Source organism: Sarcophilus harrisii, chromosome 3 (assembly GCF_902635505.1).
Source record: "Sarcophilus harrisii chromosome 3, mSarHar1.11, whole genome shotgun sequence".
NCBI classification, from domain to species: domain Eukaryota; kingdom Metazoa; phylum Chordata; class Mammalia; order Dasyuromorphia; family Dasyuridae; genus Sarcophilus; species Sarcophilus harrisii.
Genome location: NC_045428.1, coordinates 578,090,870 through 578,116,194, shown reverse-complemented (window position 1 = coordinate 578,116,194; position 25,325 = coordinate 578,090,870). Strand labels below are relative to the sequence as shown.

The window sequence follows — 25,325 nt, the reverse complement described above, 5'->3', positions numbered from 1 at the left end:
CCATCTGAGCTCAGAGGGACCTTGGAGGCCACCCCGGCTGGCCCTCCTGACAGAGAATAGAGAGTTGGCCAAAACCCCACAAGCAATACCTGGCAAGAGATCCCATGCAAGGCCGAGGAGTCCTTCCCTTGTGCCAGACAGCCAAGAGCTAAAAGCAATTCTGGGATGCGACTACCATCAGTCATCAAACTGACCCAAGATGACATTCACCCTAAGCGGTCCCACAAAAGATCCAAAGCAGGCGTTTCCAAGGTAACCAAGAGGAGGAAACTGAGTGAACGCCCATGAACTGGGGAACGGCTACACAAATAGTGAGCTGTGAATGTCCGGAATTGTTAGTGCACTGGGACATGGCAAATGCCAAGAATACAGAAAAGCTCCAAAAGCCGAGCAGAAGTGACAGAACTAGGGCAATATATATGTAGAAATATGTATATGTTTTATATACGTATATACTTTATATATATACACAACACACGCATTCTCTATTTACTTTATGTGCTGCATCTTCTTCAAGCCTTCATGGGGGAAGTACTGGCAATGAGTTTAGAAATCGATGTCTTCCTGGAACAGGAAGGAACAAGGTCTGCTCTTACAGATATACATGTGTGTCTAGGAGCATATACACTCATGCAATTCTCACTTATGTGAGCCGGTGATGTCCATGGCCACCCTCTCTCTATATCCACAGCCCAAGTAGCTTCAGTGCCCGGGGCCCCTAGAGCAGCTTCAAGGTCCCAAGCAGACCCCCCCTCCCCCAGCTTGGAGCTGCACCACTGCTGCTGTTGCTGCTGTCGGAGCCCCAGCCTATGGTATGGTCTGCTGGTAGCTGGAGCCCATCCTGCTGGAGTAGGGAGAGGGGGAGACAATCTGCATAAAAAGAACTGTTTCTGAATAGAGAAATGGACACGTAGATTTATATAGATTTTAAATGATGACAATAAACGAAATGGAAAGAATTTTACAAATAAAAAAAAAAAAAAAACCTGGCACTGATCACTGATTTTGGCTGTGAAGGAAGATTAATGGGACTGCACCTCCCTGCCTGCCTGTCTCCCTCCTTCCCTCCACCTCTGCATAGGGAGGGGGTGATCTGTAACTGTGGACACTGCCAAATACGGTTGACACCCTCAGATGATTGAGCTGAATGGGACTTTGTTCCCCTCTGGAAGAGAGGAGATGATAAAGGTGATATGTAAAAAGATGTCAATTCAGAAAACTCTTTTAGTAAAATTTTAAAAAAAAGGATGGTGGCGGCCATCCCTTTCCTCAGGTATAAAGTCCCCATTTGATACATTTTCTGCAGTTCATCTGTACTCTTTTTGCAAAAGCAGCAAGCTTAGGAAGGCCCAAGTGCCCACAAGGCACCAGACTTTTCCTGAACAATTGGGGAGCCCTGGGGACCATTGGTCACTATCAGAGAGCACACTGACCAACACCCAGAAATCTCTTTGTGGCATTACAGTAGTGCCCCCTGACAGTCAAAGGCACAATTTGATTTTTTTCTAATATTTTCCTCCAGGCTATCAAAAACATGACATGTTTCTTGGTAGCCATCAGACAATCCTAAGGGTGATAATGGTGAAAGGGGAGGGAGGAATGGGGGAAAAAAAGGCTAAATAGCAGTCATCCCTTTATTTTCTCACAATTTCGACTTCAGCCTTCTCCACATACAGAACGGGTGGGAAAGGAAAAAAGCATGCATTAAAGCACCTCCTCAGGTGCCAGGCCGAGTGCTAAAGCACTTGACAAATCTCGCTTCAGGTGATTCTCACCCAGGTGCCATGACTGGGCCCATTTTTGAGGAGAGCACACTGGGGCCAACAGATGCAGCGAGTTGTTCACAATGCTCATCTAGTGCGCGGCCCGAGGTCGGCTGGGAACTCGTGGGCCTTCCTGCCTCCAAGTCCAACACCCATGGGCCCCAGAAAATCTAACAGGCACTCTCCCTCAGGGGCCCAAGGCCTTTCTTCCCATCAGCCTAGGTCTGTAGGAGACCGGGCAGCTCCGAGCTGCTGCTGCTGCTCGCACCCAAACAACCTGCAGGATGAGTTGCCCGGCTCCAAAGGGCTCCTGCCGGAACCAGCCATCGCTGCCTCCCACTGCCAAGCCAATTAATTCCAGGACTTACCAGCCCCCTCCATACACATACATGCACTCTCCATATGTACTTCCTGCACTTCCTCCTTCAATTCTTCCCACAAGGAGGGGTGAGGTGAGAACACGCATCTCACCACACAACAAAGGAAAAATTAACCATTGATGTTCTTGGAAGAGAAGGTAATGAAAGAACAAAGTCTCTCCTTCCTACAACAACCTCTCACGTTCTCCTTCTGGAGGCTTTCGGGTAGCAAGAGCCCTTGGGGGTGTCTGCATGATGGATGGTGTGAATCAGAGGGAAGATGCCCAAAGAAGCCATGCTCCACCAACCTTGGAAACCCAGGGCTAAGTGCCCATCGCCAGCTGGAGGGCCAACAGGGCACCCACTCTCAGGCCACAAGGGGAACTGGGAGGGAAACGAGGGAAGAGCCTGGCTCCCATTTTGTGTAATAGGGACCATGCGGGGTGCTGGAGGGCCAAAGGCAGTGGCAGAGCAGCGCTTCTGCCAAGCACTAGTCAACGTTACCTTCGCAAGCAGATTGAGTAAGAACCAGATGGGCTCTTCATTTTTATCCCTTGAGCAACTTCCAAAGAGGAAACTAGAGAGGAGGGTGAAGGGTGGAGACCAAGAAAACTAAGCCAAGGGGAAAGACCCCAGGGAAGCCATTTGGGAAGGGTCTCCCTGCTCCCTTCCGGGCCAAAAACAGCCAGAAGAGGAGGCTGGGAGCCCTTCCAGACCAGGGATGATATCAAGGAGGTGAGGAAGGTGCCCACTAACAGGTGTCAGCAGCAGAACCTCCCTCCCCAACTAGCCATGAGGCACAGCCGCTCACAACGATCTGGCAATGGGACCAAGAGTAAACTCACTTGGTAATGAAGCTTACAAAGGCCTGGAAACAGGGCCAGCCCCAGAAAACAAGCCATGATGGAGTGTCACCCCAAGACGAGACCCAGACGAGTATGTCTCTGCGTGCGGTCCCACAGAGAGCCGAAGGCCGAACTGGATGAGTCCATACTCGCGCCCTCGGTCTCATTTTGCTGTAAAAGCCTGTCCTGGGCCCCGAAGTGCCCCACAGTTACATTTCTCATGTCACCCCAGGATGGGCGCAGGCCAGCCTCACGCCAGGACTTACCTCAGTTTCCATGTCTCCCTATAAGGCCCCGAAGCAGTCCAGACAGCCAGGGGCCTGAGAGAAGCTCTGCGGCTCACTGAGGCCAGAAAGCCAAGGGCCCAGCCTGACACCTTCTTCATGGGGACTTCAGTCAAGCAAGATGCTCAGGGAGAGGACTAAGCTCCCTCCAGGCAGCTTAGCCAGGAACTAATCCCACCTCTCCTCTGGTGACCTGCTTCCCCCAAACAGCAGCCAAGGCGGCCGCCAGGAGGCTCTTCTCCAGGGCCTCGCAGCCAGGAGCCTGCCCTTGGCTGAGCCTGCCCACAAAGCAACCGCCCCGGCTCACCCCGATCCCTCCCACCCCATCCCCAAGCTTCCTCCCAGAGATGAAGCACAATCCAGCCAGCAGGTGTCGACCGTGCTCCCCCTCAGGTGGGCCGGGAAGCTTCCCAGCACACTCAGGAAGGTCTTCCAAAGCAAATACAGCAAAAAAAAATCCCACCCTGGCTCTGGCAACTCCACCAAGGGGCGCAATTTGGGTGAGGGACCCCGCCCACAGGCTCTGGCCAGGCCCGAAGAAGGCCTCTAAGAAACAGATGGTGAGCAGTCCAAGAAGCCCAGAAGAGCTAAAAGCCACCCCTCAAATAAGCAGAAGCAAATACCCCAATCTCAGGGCATGGGGGGGGGGGGGGGGAGGGAGAAAGGGAGCCTCCACACAGGTGGAGGCTCTCAAGGGCAGTCTCTGGGGCCATATACCAGCTAAGATTAATAATGTCAGAGACCTACTGGAGCTCACACCTCACAAACAACGGGCTCTTAGCCAGGAGGATCTAGGCCACAAGCAGTCATGACTCCATGAAATCCCTTATCACTGGACAAGTTCTTCTAAGGGCACCCGACTTGGAGAGTGGCCCGAAAAGTCTCAGTTGTGCATAAAACAGACATTCTGCCAAGATCTGTTAACTTTGAACAAATCTATTAAGCCCTGAAGCTCAGTTTTCTCATCTGTAATATAGAGATAATGCCTGCCTCTTCACATTCTTAGGAGGTTTTTTGTTAATCTAGAACTCTGATTTCCTCAATGTCGGGAACTCCTAGAGTGAACATTCCCTCCACTCACATAGATGGGCACTTTACCTGTACCTTAATAGTCTTAATGGGGCAGCCAGGTGGAGCAGTGGATAGAGCACCAGCCCTGAAGTCAGGAGGACCTGAGTTCAAATCTGGTCTCATACACTTAACACTTCCTAGCTGTGTGACCCTGGGCAAGTCACTTAACCCCAATTGCCTCAGGAAAAAAAAATTGTCTTAAGAGAAAAAAAATTGTCTCAAGAGAATTGCCTAGGACACTAACAGTAGCTAACAATTTACATAACATTTACTATGTACCAGACACCAAGCTTAACACCTTACAATTCGTTTATCACCAGTTTCTCAAATATCCCCAGAAGATAGATGTTATTACTGTTCCCATCTTACAGATGAGAAAACTGAGGCAAATAGTTTGGTAAATGATTTGCCTAAAGTCACATAGCTAATAAATTGTCTGAAGCCCCATTTGATCTCAGGTCTTCCTGCCTCTAGGCCCAAGCACTCTCTCCACTGAGTCTCCTACCTCTCCTATTAAGAGGTTGAAAGCTTTACATAGTCACAAACTATGTGACTAGTATGAACAAGTCAGAGACAGCATTGGAACCCCAGGACTCCAGGCTGGCCCCCGTTCTCCCCAGAACAAAGTGAACATTTAATAACTATTTACTACATTAACATTTCGGAGCCTCCATTTCTTAGGTCCCTGTGAGAATACAGCAAAGTCTGGTTTCCTTCTCCTATTCTTTGATTTCTCTTGAACCATAGTATTTAACTTTGTATCCTGAATTACTGGTGCTCCGCATGAGAACACACCCTCTCCCTATGCACAATCATGCCTTCTTCCCATCGGAGGGTCTTCGAGACCATCAGGAGGCCGAGTGCTACCAGAGTCTGCCAGCCAGGGTGCCAAAGGCCCTGACGTGGTATTCCTGGCAGAGGCTGCCTCGAGCCACTGTGCCCAGTATGCCCCAAACAAGGTTATTAAGATTTTAGATGGGACATAAATAAATTGGAAGAGCATAGGATAGTTTACCTCACAGACCTGTGGAAGAGGAAGGAATTTATGACCAAAGAAGAACTAGAGATCATTACTGATCACAAAATAGAAAATTTTGATTATATCAAATTGAAAAGTTTTTGTACAAACAAAACTAATGCAGGCAAGATTAGAAGGGAAACAATAAACTTGGAAAACATTTTTACAGTCAAAGGTTCTGATAAAGTCCTCATTTCCAAAATATATAGAGAATTGACTCTAATTTATAAGAAATCAAGCCATTCTCCAATTGATAAATGGTCAAAGGATATGAACAGACAATTTTCAGATGATGAAATTAAAACTATTACTACTCATATGAAAGAGTGTTCCAAATCACTATTAATCAGAGAAATCCAAATTAAGACAACTCTGAGATACCACTATACACCTGTCAGATTGGCCAGAATGACAGGGAAAGATAATGCAGAATGTTGGAGGGGATGTGGGAAAACAGGGACACTGATACATTGTTGGTGAAATTGTGAACACATCCAGCCATTCTGGAGAGCAATTTGGAACTATGCCCCAAAAGTTATCAAACTGTGCATACCCTTTGATCCAGCAGTGTCTCTACTGGGCTTATACCTCCCCCCCCCAAAGAGATACTAAAAAATGGAAAGGGACCTGTATGTGCCAAAATGTTTGTGGCAGCCCTGTTTGTAGTGGCCAGAAGCTGGAAAATGAATGGATGCCCATCAGTTGGAGAATGGTTGGGTAAATTATGGTGTATAAATGTTATGGAATATTATTGTTCTGTAAGAAATGACCAGCAGGACGAATACAGAGAGGATTGGCAAGACTTACATGAACTGATGCTGAGCGAAATGAGCAGGACCAGGAAATCATTATATACCTCAACAACGATACTGTATGAGGATGTATTCTGATAGAAGTGGATTTCTTCAACAAAGACAAGATCTAACTTAGTTTCAATTGATCAAGGATGGACAGAAGCAGCTGCACCCAAAGAAAGAACACTAGGAAATGAATGTAAACTGCTTGCATTTTTGTTCTTCTTCCCAAGTTATTTATACCTTTTAAAGCCAATTCTCCCTGAGCAACAAGAAAACTGTTCAGTTCTGAACACATATATTGTATCCAAGGTCTACTGTAATCTATTTAACATGTATAGGACTGCTTGCCATCTCGGGGAGAGGGTGGAGGGAGGGAGGGGAAAAATCGGAACAGAAGTGAGTGCAAGGGATAATGTTGTAAAAAAAATTACCCTGGCATGGGTTCTGTCAATAAAAAGTTATTAAAAAAAAAAAAAAAAAGATTTTAGATGGGAAAGGGCTACATAGAAATCATCATTAGGATTGTTATCATTTTTACAACTTAATAAAGACAGTTCAAAACAAAATACGTCAAAGGCCCATTGCTTAGTTCCTCAGGAAAAAGTGAAGCAGTTTGTGCATTACCTGGCCTTTGGGAGCCAATCTGCCCAACCAAGCAAAGTTGTTGCCTTTTAAAACCCTCCTATCTAAGCCGAATTAACTCAAGTTGTGTTTTGTGGCAAGTCTTTAAAAAGCTTATCCCTGTAATTCAGATTCTAAGTGCTTTGTCCTTAGCCAGTTTCTCTTTCCATATAAGAAAGCAGATACCACTGAAGGAGTTACGACAAAAATGTATCAGGTCTACCCAGGTTTCCTTGGGTAACCTACACCAAAGCTGAGCCAGCTATTCAATATATGGAGAAAAAGAAGGAAAGCTGGATCGAGGGGGGAAAAATCTTGGCTTCTAATATGATAAAGGTCTGATGGCCAAGGCATTTGCAGAACTGATAATTATTTATGGCTAAAAGTCATTTCCTACTGGATAAGTGGTCAAAGGGAATGAACCAACATTCTTTTTTTTTTTGACCCTGAGGCAATTGGGGTTAAGCGCAAGAAGCCCAGGGTCACAGAGCCAGAAGTGTTAAGTGTCTGAGGCTGAATTGGAACTCAGGTCCTCCTGACTTTAGGGCTGATGCTCTATCCACTGTACCACCCAGCTGCCCCTGAACCAACATTCTTACAAGAAGAATTACACTATTCCCCAGCATCGGAAAGACCACTTCAAACTCTGAGAGGCAGACATGTCATGCTCAAAGGGACCTCAGTGACCACTTAGGCCAAATCTATCATTTGGCAAATAAAAAACTGAAGCAGGGGAGACGAATGATTTGCCCCAAGTGGTAATTGAAAGATATGGGGTCATCTGCTCCTTGGCCTGCAGCATCAGGTGGTCTAGCATCTCGAGTCAGCCAACAGAGGACAATCAGAGGGAAGAGACAGGCCCACCAAGGCACCGTTCGAGGGGCTCTCAAAAAGCTCCAACTGCCCTAGAAAATGATTGGGAAATTAGGTCGAGGGAGAAGTTCAACAGCAAGACAGAGTGCAGAGGCCCCACATAAACTAAAATGGTTGGAGCAGTGCAAAGGAGGTGCCCATGGACTGGGCAGTGGCCAATCAATCACGGTCGCACATTACTGTATCGTAAGAAAACAACATGTGAAGGACTCGGAGAAGCACGAACTGATGGAGCAAACAAGCAGCCTTGGGAAACGGTGCTCCCAATGACTGGTGAAATGGTATTCCCCATGAGAGGTGATAGAAACTGCCAGGCCTGGTCCCAGGCACCTTCTGCTGTCCACGTTCTATCATCTATCCAGGAGTCCCTCCGGCCTCTTCCACATGCTGTGACTTCAGAAGCACTGGTGTGCGTCCCACTCATGGAAATGCAAACAGGAAGGCCCCCACAAAAAGCCCCAAACTGAAGGCCATGAGGTTATGGGACAACTCCGTGTATGTAGCCCCTTTCTGCAATCACGTCAAGTTCAGCCTCAGCTACCAGCCATACCACCCGGGCAAGTCCCTGCCCTCTACCTCAGTTTCCTCATTTGTAAAGTGAGGATAATACTAATCCCTACTTCCCAGAGTTGGGCTAAGAACCAAATGAGAATTGCAAATAATTATGAAGTGCCAAGCACACAGCAGGCACCGTATCAATGTTAGCATGATGATGATGCTGACTATATTTAGCCCCAAGAGATAGGATGCACTTCTACCCTTTTCTTTGCAAAGGTAGGGAAAGGGGAAAGAATCCTCAGTCAAGTGGGGGAAATGGTAAATACGGCCAGACTTGGTTCATATGTGGGTTAGTTCTGCTAAGTCACTTTTCTTTCCTCCTCTTTTTTGTTTTGACAATTAAGTGACTTGCCCAGGGTCACGTGTCAAGTGTCTAAGGCTGGATATGAACTCGGCTCCTCCTGCTTCAGGGCCAGTGCTCTGTCACTGTGCCACTTAGCTGCCCCCTCTCTCTTTTATTCTTTGTCTTAAGGAATGGCTCTCTGGGTAGAAAAAAGAAGATGATGTCTTAGAAAATTAAAGAGAAAGAAAGGGACTGGCCTTGTGATTTCAGTGAAGAGAAAGGAAACTTGTGTCTGGCACCTGGTGATGTTGCTCAGTCTATCCAACTATAGCACATCACTGGGGACCATGGGGTCGACTTAGCAAAGATACTGGGATGATTTGCATTTCCTTCCCCAGTAGACAAAGGCAAACAGGGTAAAGTGACTTGTTGGGGGTCACGCAACTAGGAAGTGTCTGAGACCACAGTAGAACTCAGGTCCTCCTGACTTCAGGGCCACTGCTCTATCCACTGAGCCATCTAGCTGCACTGCCAAGCAGATTTATTGACTGACAAAAAATATTTTGATTAGCAAAAAATTTTGAAGAAAAAGAATTTTAAGCTGTTGACCTTTACCTCAGTAGTGTTATTTATTTAGCAACTCGATGTGTAAATTCATATCTCTGCAGAGCCTTGGGAGATGACTCCTAAGTTCAAATTTATTTATTTAAAACCCCTGTTAGTACAGTCTTATGAAGGGCCTTATTGCATATACTGAAGCTACACTTCATAGTGTTTGAATCAATAGAAACCAAACAAACCATTTGGGGAGTGAGAACAGAATGTCTTATTATGCTTGGCCCTAGATATAGTTTCTAACAAAAACTAAAAATTAAAATTATCCCTCCCCTTTCTCCAAAATACTTCCATTCAAATAAGAGGGTTTTTTCCTTCCTTTTTTTTTCTTGACCTTTGCAAAGAAATGGGGGAAAGGAAAGTTAAGTGCATTCTCATTTCTCTTCTTTGGGACCAAATCTTATCGTCATCACCATAACTAACATTCACATAATGCCCTATTTGTGCCCATTATATATGTGGGGTCCCAAGAAACCCAGAATTATCAAGATAAAATAGGAAAAAAACTATCTACACCACCACCATCAAAATCACCTCCTTGTCCAGAACCAAAAGAAACAAAAAACAAAAAAACAAACTTGTAATTGCCTAATTGTGTCCAGAGTCCAAAATCACTATTAAAGGTACTTTAGGAAAGAAATCAATTGCCCAAATTGACTTTGGTTTCAAGAATCAAACAAATGGGGCTTGCTTTAAGACCCCATCTTTAAAAGTTAAGTTTGTTACCCTGGCCCTTCCCATAAATGACAGTCTCCCTGCAATGGAACCCTCTCCTCCCACTTCAAAGTCATTCCTTTTCAAGTTCCCAACTGCAACTCTATTCCAGTTCTTCAAAGATTCGATGATCCTAAGAGTGGAGAACCTTTCTCCCGGCTTATCCCAGCAACAGACCATCCATCCATCTTGGGCAACTAAACTGTTTGAAGGGAAGGACCTATTTCTGCTCCTTTGAAAGCTCCATAAACATCACCAGATGGCTTGCAAAGACACCCAATTCAAGTAGTAGTTTCACTCCTTCCTTGGGGGATGGGGGGGAAGGGGAATCCTCTTTTCCCTACTTCTAACTAAGACTTTAGAAACTACCGAAGAAAAGGGATTGTGAAGTAGATTGAATTTAGCTGGTGGGGACCTTATGAATTTAGCTGGTGGGGCCCTTGGAAATAATCCACTCCAATTCTCTCATTTTACATATGGGGAGATGGAGACCCAAAGATAAAGCGGTCCTTTGCCTGTGGTGTTCCTTGTTGCTGGAGCAAAGTCTAAACTTCTGTTGACCAGAGCTGGCTCAGGTTACTCACCAAATGAGTTAGAAGGCAGGATGGCTCCAGACCAGAGGGCAACATGGAATGCTCTACTCCACTACTAAGTAAATGCCAGCGGAACAGTCCCTGCAGGCCAAAACCCTGCACCATTACTTACTAGTGGTGTCCGCGGCAAGGGCCACATCAGGCAGGGGTATATTTCTCAAAAGCAGGATGCAAATCAGTGGAGACAAAGGATCTGGGGGGAAAGCAGCTGGTCTGCAACGCCCAGAGGAGTCATCTTAGGGAGTGTCACAAAAGCACAGGCTCCTGATAAGGAGAATCAAAAGAGTAATTGTAAAGCACTTAGCACAAAGCCCGGCCCAGAGCAAGCACTACAGAGGCTCATCAAGGAAGAAGGTCTGCAAAGAAACTGGCAGCTCCGAGGAAGAAAATGTACTCAACGGAGCCTACCACAAAAAATGGAGAATGCAGCCAAGATAAACAGAACAAGCGCTCTGCTACTTCCTGCCTGTGACCTTGGGTGTCAGCGTCGCCCCAGTCCCAAGCAAGATCTCTGGCTGTCAAAACCAAAACATTCATTTTGTCCATGAGGAATGTGAGAGGCCTGAGAAAAGTCACGTTCTCAGTCACCTAAGAAGCAACAAGGAGCATCCACGGGCAAAGGATTTTTACTTTGTCTCCGTTTCCCCGTTCGTAAAATGAGGGGTTGTACTGGGTTATTTCTAAGGTCCCCGCCAGCTAAAAACCTTCCTCCTTGACACATGAGTAAGGTCAGGAGAAGATCCCTGAGATGATTAGGATGCAGCAAGCCCAGAACTCTCAGTGTAAATAGGAAAAAAGGTAACAGATCTCCCTTTCCTCGCGCCAGCTGACAGTATCTCCCAGCCCCTTCTGGGTCCACCAGTTTGAGGGGGGAACCCAAACTACTGGACAGGACCCCAGATCTGAGGCCTCCCAGCCTGAAGCCCTAGAAGGAGGGGGGGGGGGGAGGATGACAGATCACAGGGTTGGACAATTAGGGTACCAAATGCAAGCATGGGGGATCCTCCATTGGGAGCTGGCCAACTTATGCTACCGAGGAAAAAGGCTGAGGAAACGGGAAAGGGGGCATTTCAGGGAGATCTGTACAAGGTAAAAAGTACCTTTAAGACAAGGTAAAACAAACAAACAAACCTCACTCCGCCCCAGGTGCATAAGGAAAGGGCAATGGGCCAAGAATGGAACCGCTTGTTTTGTTTTGATCGTTTTTATTTGGGGGGAGGAGGGAGAGAGGGATGAGAACGGAGATCAGGCCCAGGAAAAGGAAGAGGAGTTATTTGGGGCAAACAAGAAGGGGAACCGGAGAGAAGGCTTTGGGGTTGGGGCAGAGACGGGGATCCCTCGCCAAGCGGTGAGCAGCGCCGCGGGATACAGCCAGGGGAGTATCTGAGAGGATGAGCCAAAAATGGAGGGGGACTGAAGGCTGGCCCTCAGCCGTGGGGAGGAGGTCAGGGATTGGGGGGTGAAGCGAGGAAAAGGGGCGAGGAACGGCTGCAGGCTCCTCTGCAAGCGCGAGTGCGGGCGTGTGGAGGGGGATCATGGGAGAGTCTGAGGGCGGGGTGAGGAAAGGTCGGGGTGCATCGCTGGGGGAGGGGAGGGAATGAGCCAAGGGAGGGCGGTATGGGGGCGGCTCATTCTGGGGCGCCCACATTTGGGGAGAATCGCAGAGAAGGCAGAGTCTTGGGGTGGTGGGGGTTAGGAACCAGGAGGGGGCGGGGAACGCAGAGGATGTTCGAACGAGGCTCAAACCGGGTGGGAGCGGCCCGGGGGGAGGGGGTAGAACCACCGGGACCGGAAGGAGCCAGAGTCGGGGCCCTGAGCGGGCGACCGCGGCGCGGGAGCGGCGGGGGCCGCGAGGGGACGGGGCGGGGCCGGCCACAGGCCGCCCCTCCGCGGCGCGGCCCGGCCCGGCCCGGCCGAGATTCAGGCGGAGCCGAGCATCCCGCTCCCCGCCGGCCGCGGCAGGTGCCGCTTGCTGAGCGGCGGGCGCCTGCGGGCCTCGGTAACGCCGCCGTTACCTGCTGATCTGGATGGCGGACGGGGACGCACTTTCTTCGCCCGACATGATGTCGCCGCTCCCGAGGTGCTGCGGGTTCTCGCCAGTTTCCGAGTGGCCCAGGGAGGAATGAATGAGGCCGGGCGGCGCCATGGAAGGGGAGGGAAGGAGGGAGAAAGGCGGGACGGGGCGGGGCGACCTCGGAGAGGGACCAATGGAAACGCTGCCTTTGGGGCCCAAGCCCCGCCCCCGGATTCAAGCCGCTCCCCACGCTGCCTATCCCAGGCGAGCCGGGCGCCTCCGCCCTTCACTGAGCAGGCGCCGCCCTCGGAGGGCGGAAGCCGAGGAGGGGACAGCGCGCAGGCGGGCGCCCGGTGTCCTCGCTGCCCTTGCTCCGACTGCCTGCAGAGAGGGAGGCGTTCCGCGAGGAGGCGGCGCGCGAGCGCCTCGGGGCGGTTGGCTAGGAACCGCCGCTTCCCCGGCGTTCTGCGACGGTTGACACCGGTTTCGCAGTCCCTGCCCGCGGGAGAGCGCGCCCACGCCCACCCTCCGCCACGGACGGCAGCGGGGCTTTGTGGCCTGCCCGGCCCTGCTTGGGCCACGGCCCTCGAGGCCTGACGCGCTCAGAAACGTTGGCCAATCACGAAACAGAAACGCTAGGGGGCGCCGGGCAGCGAGCGCCCAGCCTTCCCAAGTTCAAGGTCACTGCATCCGGCGCCCTTAACTTTCCTCCTCACAAACCCCCAAACGTGGTCATCTACAACGTGGACCGACTACGAACCCCGGGGCCTGCGTGCAAGATGTGCGAAGGAAGACGAGACAGCGGCCCTGCCCCCAGGGGGCGTACAATCCAACGGAGGCAATTACCAAAAAAAGATGGAAACAAGCTCCGGGATAAAGCGGGGAATGAAGCACCACGAGAAGGCCCGCAGAATCAGGCCCTGGCAGAGAGCCCCCGGGCTCGCTCAGTTTCCCTCGGCCCTTTAAAAGAGAAAGGGAGAGAGAGAGACACAGAGACAGAGAGACACAGAGACACAGAGACACAGAGACACAGAGACACAGAGACACACAGAGACACAGAGACAGAGAGACACAGAGACACAGAGACAGAGAGACACAGAGACAGAGAGACACAGAGACACAGAGAGACACAGAGACACAGAGACAGAGAGACACAGAGAGGGTCTATGTAAGATGCAGGACATTTTCCCAGTTTCCAAGCCCCAGCATCGCACAGAACCTACTTTGCTTCACTAGAGTGGGTTTCGTCGCAGTTCTGTCAGAAGGCAGGCATTCTTCTCCTTTGGATAGGGACGGTCCCGGACTGTCACTGGAAATCTGGGGAACCCTTGTCGGGGTGACAGTTTTACTATACCAAACTACCTCTAATAGTTGTTGCTTACAAGTCCATCCTGGTGAAAAGAAGATTTTAATTTTAAAAGTTTAATTTTAACATTTAATTTTTTTTTTAATTTAAAATGTAAAAATCACAATTTTAAAAGGGGATTGGGAAGGCTTGTAAGTTATGGCTTACAATACTTTTTGCAAGCTCCCTTTCCCCCCCCCCCCATACCAAAATTTCAGAAGAATTAGAATTGTAGGCTCATACATAAATTTAGAACTAGAAGGGATTTTGTTATTGTGAGTTATACCCAATTTTGTGCCCTTTGGAAGTTTTCTCGGTAGAGATATTGGAGTGGTTTCGTTTGAGGAAACTGAAGCACATATTTTTGAGTGACTTTCATGGGGTCACACAGCTAGTACCTGAGCACTGATTTGAACCCAGAACACTCACCACTGCTTCTCCTAGCTGCCCAAAATGGGATTTTAGTTTGAATTTTTAAATCTATATTAATTCCCACATTTTACAGATAGAGAAAGCTGGAACGCAGTTTGTCCCAAGTCATACAAGTCTCTCCTAAAACCATAGATGAGAGCTGAAAGGGAACCTTCAAAGTCAGGAAAACTCACTAAACTTAGGGAATGAGATCTTTGAGGTTCTGACAAGTTACCTAATTTTTCCATAGTCTCCCAGAAAGTAAATAGCAGAGTCAGGATTGGAAACTCAGTTTTCTTAATCAGGAACTTATTAAAAAATTTTTTTCAATTTTATTTTAGTTTCCATTCCAAATCCTATTAATTTTCCATATCATTGAGAAGGCAAGAAAAACCCATTATAAGTATGGATTATGGTGTTGATATTGGTGGTGTTAAGTCATTGTCACACCCAACTCTCTGTGATCTCATGGATCATAGAACACGGGTATTGTCCGTGGAGTTTTCTTGGGAAAGATAGTGGGTTGGTTTAGGGATTAAGGCAAACAATGCCTGTGGTGTCACAGCTCGTGTCTGTTAGATTTGAATTCTTACTGACTCCAATCCCACCACTCTGGTCCCTGAACCATCTATCTGTCTCCACAAATACATGTGGTCATGCAAAACAAATTTCCACATTTGTGTGTGTGAGAGAGACAGAGACAGAAACAGAAGTAGAGACAGGCAGAGAGAGGAGAGAGAAGGAAGGAGAATAAACTTCAATCTGCACTCTTGAGTCCATCAGTTCTTTTATCTGGAAATGAATAGCACATTCATCATTAATCTTCTGGAATTGCGGTTAAACATTATGTTAATCAGTTACTAAGTCTTTTAAAGTTAATTATCTTTACAGCTTTGCTGTTACTGTACAAATTGTTCTTATAGTTCTGCTCATTTGATTTTTTATTAGTTCACATAAGTCTTTCCAAGTTTTTCTAAAACCAACCCTTTATTTTTCACAGTATTATATCTCATGCATGTACCATAACTTGTTCAGCCATTCCCCAACTGATGGCCATCCCTTCAGTTTCCAATTCTTTGGGGCAAAAAAAAAAAAAAAAAAAAAAAAAAAAAAACCTTTATAAATATTTTCGTACATATAGGTCTTTTTCCTTTTTCTTTGATTTCTGTGGAGCATAGACCAGATAGTGATATCTCTATCAAAAGGTATATAAATTAATACTTTTATTTCCAATACAATTTCCAAATTGGTTTCTAAACTGGTGAGATGGCTTGACAGCTCTACCAACTACTCCTTAATGTACCTATTATTCTAAAATTCCTCCAATATTTATCCTTTTGCTAATTTGTCCTCCTTAGCTAATCTGATGGGTATGAGGTGTTATCTCCCTTGTGTTAATTTGCCTTTCCCTACTCATTGTTGATTTAAACACTTTTTTATATAATTAATGATTGTTTGGATTTTTTTTTCTTTGAAAACTGCTCAAATATTTGACCATTTATCAATTGGGGAATAGCTCTTATAAATTCCCTATATATTTGAGAGATGAGACTTTTATCAGAGAAACTTGCTGCAAAAATTTTCTTCTGAACTTCTCACTCTTCTTCTAATTTTACATTGGTTAGGTTTCTGCAAAAACTTTATGATTTTGTGTAATTAGAAATATCCATTTTGCCTTCTGTGAACCTCTCTACTCTTCATTGATCATGAACTCTTCCCCTATTCACAGATCAGTGAGATAATTTCTTCTATGCTTCTCTAATTTTCTTGTTATTTCCCTTTATGTATAAATTATGTACCTATTTGGAGCTTTTCTTGGCAATGTTGATCTACCTCTAGTTTCTGCTAGGTGTCTTCCAGTTTTCTCAACAGTTTTTGTGTAGAAACATAAGTTCTTGACCCTGTGGTCTTTGGATTGATCAAATACTAGATTGTTTGGGTGGGCTCTATTTCTTCTCAGATTCTTTCAAATTTCTAAGTCTGTGTGCATATTATGTTGCTTCAATAAAAGGGAAGTTCTTTGAAGAAAAGGGTTTTCTTTGTGGCTTTGTAGGCTTGTACCTGGTACAGTTTAGATATTCAATAAATGCTTTAAATTAAATTGAAAAATGTATGTGATATGTTTCAAACTTTAGAAATTCTTCCTACATATAGATTTGAATATGGATTCATGGGCCTTTTGCAACAACTCCCAATAGGATAAAAACCTCTGATTTTGTAGATGAAGAAACAAAGTTAAACAATTCAAAGCAACATATCCATTAATGGAAAAACTAGGAGTATAGTAATGAAATGTAGTCATAGCTTGTTTATCATAACTTGTTTACCATAAGCTGCAGAGGAAATTAGTATCCTGACTCCATAATCACATCTCATTAAGGCCAAAGAGAGCCTGGGTTTAGACCTGAAAAGAGATCCTCTAATCCAGAAGATTTTAAGGTTGTTTGTGTTCTGGACCCCCTGACTGATCTGGTGAAATCCCTTCCTAGAATGTTTTTAAACTCATAAAACTCATGGATATTTTTCCATTGAATATCCTTATTTTTTGCCTAGAACAAAAACAAGTTCTTGTTGTTTTGAATAATATTTTTTTCTAATTACATGTAAAAACAATTTTTAACATTCATTTTAAAAAATTGTGTATTTTAATATGTAAGATGATCAAGGAAATCAAAAGTTAGAGAAAAGACATTTTTTCCCTTCCAAAATCACAAAGCCTTTGAATTCTAAAGGATCAAAGAAACCTAAGTAAAGAATCCTTCATATAAAAAATTTAATCTCTTCATTTTTAAGCTTAATAAATTGAGGACCAGAAAAGTAAACTAGGTCACACTGTAAATCTCCCCATGGGAAGAGAATGAAGGTCACCTATTCTTTCCACCCACTGTGAAATGAAGCCATGCTGTTTTGCTTTGTCTGATTTGTATCTGTTCTTTACTATCTTGCATTAATACTGCAGACAGAACAGATTAATACCTTATGAGCTTCCAAAGGTTGGGAGAGGACTAGCTGATCAATACAGTAAGCAAAGTGGGAATAGTCATGGAATCCCCGTATATGATTAGAACTTCAAGTGGGACTTTCATCTGACGGGGTTCATTACCATCAAGTTGTCTTCAAAGAACCAGTAGGACCTATGACACAGAAGATGCAAATAGCTTTTTCACAGAAACTAAATTCAACAAGTATGGGGTGTCCAAATAAGTTTTTTAAAAAAACCCAAAAAATAAAAAACCTGTAACAGTATTTCACTTTTCCAAATACATGCACCTTCACAAAATATTCAAAGTTTTTCTCCTTTCTTTCCCCAAGAGAGCAAGCAACCCACTATAGATTAAACATGTGCAATTCTTGTAAACATATTTCTATATTCATCAGGCTGCACAAGAAAAATCAGATCCAAAGGGGAAAAAATAAACAATAGAAAGGTGAAAGTACTATGCTTTGATCCACATTCAATCTCCATTGTTTGCTCTCTGGATGCAGATGGCATTTTCCCACACAAGTCTATTGGAATTGTCTTGGATCACCTCATTGTTGAAAAGATCCAAGTCCATCATAGTTGATCATCACATAATCTTCTTGTTGCTATGTACAATAATCTATTGAGTTATGCTCACTACACTTAGCCTCACTTCATAAAAGACTTCCCAGGTTTTCCTGCAATTATCCTGCTGGTTATTTCTTATAGAACAATAATATCCAATTACATTCATATACCATAACTTATTCAGCCATTCCCTAACTGATGAGTATCCACTCAATTTCCAGTTCCTTGCCACCACAAATATTTATGTACATGTGGGTCTTTTTCACTCTTCTATGATTTCTTTGGGATATAGATCCAATAGAGACATTGATGGATTAAAGGATATGCCCTTTGGACATAGTTCCAAATTGCTTTCCAGAATGATTGGATCATTTCACAACTCCAACAATGCATTTTAGTGCCCGAGTGTTCCCACATTCCCTCCCACACTCATTATCTTTTCCTGTCATCTTAGCCAATCTGAGAGGTATAAAGTGGTAGCTCAGATTTGTTTTCTCGTTCTCTAGTCAATAGTTATTTAGAACATTTTTTCATATAACTAGAAATGGCTTTAATTTCATCTGAAAATTCCAAAGTCTTAAGCTTAAACCTACACTAAGTTTGGGGGGATATCCTGTATTTATCGAAAGCATGCTAGATGAAGCAATATGAAGTAATAATCTTCAAGCTTTTGAAATTATGCCACCCATCATAAAAAAAAAAAACAAAAAACTTTTGCAAACAGATCTCAATGTATGTTTGTCTGAATCTTTGGGACCATAGGCAAGTGACTTAACTTCTCAGACTATAAATTGCAAAGAACACACCAATCTGTATTGAAAAAGGAAAATTCTGGGACAACTAGGTGGTGTAGTGAATACAGCACCAGCCCTGAAATCAGGAAGGCCTGAGTTCAAATTTGGCCTCAGACACTTACCACTTACTAGTTTTTTGATCCTGGGCAAGTCACTTAACCCCAATTGCCTCAGAAAAAACAAAAACAAACAAACAAAAAAACAAAAACAAAAACAAAGAAAAAGAAAAAAGAAAAGAAAAGGGAAAATTCCTCTTCTGAGAGATCTTTGTATCAGTTAAATCACAGTTTCAGTTCCTAACCTGATCTCTTTAACTGTTCTTTGGCCAAACATATTATACACATTATAAAGCATCATAAAAAGAATGAGATGGATAAAATTAATATTTAAATGGTTGCATTTTGTTTATTGATTGTTTCATTATTTTTTTTTTAAATCTTGGCTTAACAGGTTTTGTTAGAGAATTCTGAAGGTCTGGTTATAAGTTTTGTTGGGGTTTTTTTTATTCTGATGAGTGATTTGAATAACTATAATGGTTGGAAAAGATGTTTCAGAAAAATATGTTCATCCAAATGAAAGAATTGCTCTACAAAAATGTCAGAAATATAGTGTTTAAACTTAAATCTCTTTTGTCCACTGTGTTCTTCACTATCTGGTGCATTAGCTAATGAATCTATACTGAGTTGAAACAATTCTAAACTGGAAAAAAAATTTGTCGTTATACTTGCTAAATTATGAGACTCATTTGTCAGTTCTATCCACTATATATACAGAGGTTTTTGTTGATATCCAGTTGATGAATTCCATTTTCTCTGGTGTCAAATGTTATTTTTATATGGGTTCAAAACCCACCAACCCTTTTTTAGAAGAATTTTTAATAGGTTAGAAAATTCTGTTTCTAATCTTTAAAGTGTGCAGTTTTTTATACATAATATATGTATCATTTTTAGCAACAAAGTACATCAGGATTTCTTTCTAATTGTTAATAATAGTTTTCTTTGACTTAGAAGCTTTTGATTGTAGCTATAATGTTCCTGAGAGTTTTCAATTTGAGATTTCTTTCAGGAGATGACCAGTAGATTATTTCTATTTTAATCTTGTCCTCTAGTTCTAAGAGATCAGGGCTTTTTTTCTGTTAAGATTTCTTGAAATAGTATATTTAGGTTCTTTTTGAGTTCTGACTCTTAGGTAGTCCAGTGATTCTTAATTTTTTTCTCCTCGTTCTGTTTTTTAGGTCAGTTACTTGCATTAAGATACCTTACATTTTCTTCTTTTGTCAATCTTCGGACTTTATTTTTTGTCATCTCTTGAAGTTGTTGGCTTCTATTTGCTCCATTCTAATGTAGTGAGAAATAAAAGATCCCATACATAGGGAAAGACACCAGGTATTTAAAAAAGCAAAAACAAAAACACATGTGCAAGGGCTATTCTTGTACAACTGGAAGGCAGAATAGATATTTCTAGCCTCTTCTCCTTTCATCAGTCTCCAAAGGAGACTTTCATTCCTGTCAGGAGGAAAAGCAGGAGGATGGGACCAAAAGTCTTTCTGCTCTTCAGAGAGAGAAGGATAATGGGTTAGTATTACATCTCTCTGGTCCCTTAACTATGACTACTCTAGAGGATAGGAGCAGGCTCTCTCTGACTTCTGATTGTTATGGCATTTCTATGAACAAGGAGGACCTATATCTCTGTCTAGCTCTATATCCAGTGTTTGGCCCTTTTTCCACCAAATAGCAATTTCAAAATGAACATACATAGCAAATAGCAAAAAAAAAAAAAAAAAAAAAAAAATAAAGAAAAAAAAAAAAAAAAAAAAAAACCCTCATTTATTCAAATCATAGCAAAAGAAAAACCATAGAAAGCATACATAGGAGAATATATACCAAATAATACATAATAAAGAAGTCTTCCCACTGGAAGCAAGATAACTCAGCTTAGCCAAGAGAATTCAAGATCTCAAGTGAAACTCTCGTCTCTAGTGTAACAAACTCTGAACAGGAACATTTATGGGGACTGTTAGATCCTTTGTTACCTTCCCAGAGAATTTTTCTTCAATTACTTGAAGTTGAATTGGTTTCTTCCATCTTTCCTCTAGAAGCTGAAAGCCAGACATGGTGAAAACAACTCAAAGTTCAAAGCAGATTTGAAGCTTGAAGAGTTCACAAGGGGATCCCTTGTCACAAGTCATAAGGGGACTGAAACTAAGAGTCCCCAAAAGGGACTGGTGAAGGCTGGAGCTTTCTTGTCTCTCACCAACTCTGTCCTATTCCTCTTTGTCACATAGCACAGCTCTCATCCCTGCCAGTGAGGAGAGAATCTCATACCAATGGACTTTGGGAAAGAGGTTACACTAATTTTTAAGGAGTTTATTGCTTAGACAAGGTTTTATGCCTCTTAGGTCAAACTGTTGATTCCCTTTCCAATTCTTTTTTCCAGAGCTCTGATTTTTTTTTCCAAGTTTTTTGTTTTCTGTAACAATTTCATTTCATTTATAACATTTTTATTCTTTGAAAAAATTCCTTTTTTCTTCTAGGAATGCTACTTGATTTTGTACCAAAGCTGTGTTTTTCTTTGAGGCTTTGTTTATAGAAGGTTTTGAAGTCATACTCTTCTTTTTCATCTATGTCTTGAACCACCGTGTCATCTAATGGCTGTTTATGGTAGTGGTCTTTTTTGTTTGCTCATTCATCCAGCCTACTTTCTGACTTTAGGTTAATGTTAGGGCTGGGCTTAGTTTTGAAGGGAAAGTCTGGGCCGCTCCTATCACTGCTTTCTTGGGTTACAGAGTGCTGTTATTCCATAATCTTAGGGCAGCTTAGACTGGGGACTTATAATTTGAGCCAGCATAAAGTCTTAATTATTGCCCCCTGATCTGAACTCTACAAATTGTTGACCTAAACTTGGGCATAAGCAATAAGAGAATGATTTTCTTGCTTAGCTCCTATTATTCTTTAGTGAACCAAGTATGAGCTTCCTTTTGTTCTGGGATTCCTGCTCTTGTTATTCTTCAGGCTTCAGAAATTAGAATTAAAAGCTGGAACTAAGACCCTGCTCTGCTTGGGTTGGGATGGGGAATAGTTCTGAGCTATACTACTGAATTTATTTCTCTCTCAGTACCTGGCCCAGAGCCTATAACTGTTCCTTATCCCAGAATATCTTTCTCCATCTTTCCTGGATCTGTGACTTAAATAAAACTGGCCGTGGGTGGCAAAGCTGTGATTTGGCAGCAGGCCTAATAACCTACACAAAGTTGTGGTGTCCCAGTATAGGTCTTGGACTTAACTTGTTCTGGTGCCTTCTCACACTAGATTATCCCAAATATACTCCTTGCCAGGACCCATCTCCATTGTCTCACAGATCCTGTGGCTTAGACTGAAAAATTTCTCTCTCTAACTTCTTGGATGTGTTTTCTAAATCTGCTTTAGAGGTTTTCTATTGCAGTAATTCCCTGTATTTCTTCCTACCCCTCCATTTTGATTTCAAATAATCTTGATAATTTTGAATTTTTTTGACCAACTTTTTATCAAATCTAATCAAATTGTCATTATTTTTACCTTATAATCTGAGTGATAAAAAGCTCATGCTAATAATAGAAGTATCAGAGCAGCCATTTTCCTATTACTAATTCATGAAGTATTAATATTTTCTTCAGATCGCCTCTAGGTTATTTTTTTTCCTGTATGATCTGGTGTACCCTCTAGATTGTAAGCATCCAACTTTAGAAGCCACTACTATAGAATATAGAAATATAAAAAGACAGGATCTCTGCCTTTAAGATACTCCGTCTTACTGGGAGTCAAAACTTATGCACAAAGCAGGTACAAGTCAACATGTGATTATATACCAAAGTAGTTTGGAACAAAGTGAGTGACTTTAAAACAAGGGAGACTTTAAGAGAGTCTGCAATGGTTCTAGGAAGTGGAGGGTTCAATCAACCAAAAAAAAAAAAAAACCCAAATTACCTGAAAATGAGGGACATCTCAGTGGGGCAATAGATAGAGTCCCAAGTATGGAGTCAGGAAGACTCTTCATGAGTTTAATCCAGCCTTAGATACTAGCTTAGTGACCTGAGCAAGTCACTTAATCCTATTTGCCTTAATTTACTCATCTGCAAAATAATGTGGTAAACTATTCCAGGAACTGCCAAGAAAACTCCAAATGGGGTCACGAAGAGTCAGGACACAACCGAAGTGACTAAGAACACTTGGGGAAAACTCTTGTCTTTAACAAGAACTCTGGAAAATAATTTGGCAGAAATTAGGTTCAGGTAAAAGGATGGGAGTCAGGGAACAGTATTCCATTACGTCAGGTCTCCTGCCTTGGGAAGAGAAGCGATACCCTTCCAATAAATAACGGACTCTTCCCTTACAGAGAAGAGGAGAAAAACTATTTCTGTCATGTTTCCAGTATGGTTTGCTGAGAGGATTCTACCCTGAGACCAAATCCCTATAGATAATGAAAACCCACCTTAACTTATTCCTCAGTGATTAACAAACGCCCCCGTCTCACTTTTCCATGTCAGTGATTTTGAACCCTTGACTTATCATTCTATCTCCCATTGCCTGATCCCTTATTCCCATGTCCCTCAATGCACTTCTCCCCACATCCCAACCTAAAACTAACCTCTACCCATCATGGTCTCTAGAACGCCTGCCCTATAGGGAGCAAATTTAGTTTCATCTTAAAGCTCTTTCTTTCCCACTCATTCCATCATTGTCTGAGACCTGGCTCCCTCCTGATGACAAGGCCTCCCTTTCTAACACTGACAACTTTGCACCCATCCCACCCATCCCTTCAGCATCCCTCACTGGCTGAGGTGGAGGAGGTGGAATATGCCTCGTTCCCCTTCCCATGTCCAAATTCTCTCTCCACCACCATCACTTAGTAACCTCTTCTTGGAAGTTCTCAGCCCATATCTACTATACGGTACAAATCCTAGTAGCTATGTTGATTGACTTTCAGACAACTTCCCTCCTTTCCTGGATGAGTTAAGTGCTTGACTCTACAATCCTTCTTTCCTCCTCAACTCTTGCTCTCCTAATAGAGGACTTCAGCCTACATATTGATCCTCAGACACCCTGATCTCCCAGGTCCTCAAGTTTGACTAGTTCACTTAATCTACATCTTCATACTCCCTCAGACACACACAGACAAATGCCTCATGTTTTAATCACCCACAAATGCATCTCTTCCACAGCCATGAAATTCTGGAAGTCCTTTACATAATCAATAGATAATCCACCTCTGCCTCTGCCTTAACCTGAATTGACGACTCTTCTACATTGTAACCTCTAATATTTTGACCTCTTAGTTCTCTGCCAGACCATTATCCCTGCATTAGCTATCCATTCATCCCTTTCCTATCTGGACCCTTTGGTACTTCAGTTCAATTCTATACAATCTTCCCCTGAGTCTCTTACCTCCTCATGATATCAAGGAATCTTATTCCCCAAAACCTCACCCCTGGATAAACATTATCTGACTTTTTTCCTACCAACATGTTGCTGAATGAACTAAAGAAACTAACTGTGTCTACTACAAATTTATATTATATAACCACAAATGGGTACTCACTGCTGTAAGACAATCCTTTTGTACCTCTTCAATTAGCAGCTCTTGCAAACCTTTTTGTTCCTCCTCAAGTGTTCCAAGGCTTCCCTTTCCCCACCCTTTTGGCTAAGAACCATACTTTATATTTCACTGAAAAAATTGAGGTCATTTACTTCTTATCCTCATCTTATATAGTCCAAATGCCTTCTGCCACTAGGTTCCACTTTACCTCCTCTTTGCCAAGGTCAACCTCTCTGCATGAACAAGTGTGAACCATTTCAAATACTTCCTTCTCTCATTCTCACTCTTTCACTTGTCTTCAATATCTCCCTATCTACTGGTGGCTTCCCTATTGCCTGCAAACATACATCTCATCCATCCTCAAAAAACCTCCCTTGATTCCATTCATCACATTAGCTATTATCCCATATCTCTCTTCATTTTTGTGGCGAACTTCTTGAGAAGTCTGTTTATAACGTTTCTACTTCCTTTCCTCTAATTCTTTTCTTAACTCTCTACAGTCTGACTCCCAACTTCATCATTCAAGTAAAACTAATCTCTAACAATTTATAAAATTGTAAATTGATTTTACTTCCTTTTTTGTAAGTAGTATTTTGATTTTTTCCAATTATGGGTAAAAATAATTTCCTCTCATCCCTGCCCCTTCTTCCCCAAGACAGCAGGATATGGATTTATACATGTACAATCATGTTCAACATATTTCCACATTAATCATGCTGTGAAAAAAAAAACAGAACAAAAGGAAAAAAAATAAAAGAAAAAAAGAACAAAAACTGAAAATAATATGTTTTGATGTGCATTCAGACTCCATAGTTCTTTCTTTGGTTATGGATAGCATTTTTCACCATGAGTCTTTTGGAATAATTGTCTTAAATCATTGTATTGCTGAGAAGAGCTAAGCCTACTAGAATTGATCATCAAAAAATGTTCATGTTAATGTGTACACTGTTTTCCTGGTTCTGCTCACTTCATTCAGCATCAACTCATGGGAGTCTTTCCAGGTTTTCTGAAATCTGCCTACTCATTCCTTATAGCACAGTATTCCATTACATTCATATACCACAATTTGTTCAGCCATTCACCAATTAATGGACATTCCCTCAATTTCCAAAGTTTTGTGACCCCAAAAAAAGAGTTGCTATAAATGTACAGGTAGGTCCTAGCCCTTTTTTTATGATCTCTTTGGAATACAGATCTAGTTAGGGGTATTGCTAAATCAAAGGATATGCATAGTTTGATTGCTCTT

At 43.1% G+C, this 25,325-nt stretch overlaps 1 protein-coding gene across 3 annotated transcripts in view; it reads right to left on the bottom strand.

Moving 5' to 3' along the window:
* Nucleotides 1-12,902, bottom strand: part of ACOT7 (acyl-CoA thioesterase 7) — a 146,698-nt gene extending 133,796 nt beyond the window's left edge. Inside the window, exon 1 of one of the 3 annotated variants that reach the window (XM_031963725.1) lies at nt 12,410-12,902. In XM_031963725.1, coding sequence (XP_031819585.1) covers nt 12,410-12,540 — 131 coding nt within the window. In that variant the 5' untranslated portion in view covers nt 12,541-12,902. Of the gene's footprint in view, nt 1-3,233; nt 3,455-12,409 lie in introns of those variants that run through there. The other 2 variants (XM_031963728.1, XM_031963727.1) reach the window with 2 other exon arrangements.
* Nucleotides 12,903-25,325: the final 12,423 nt, after the last annotated feature.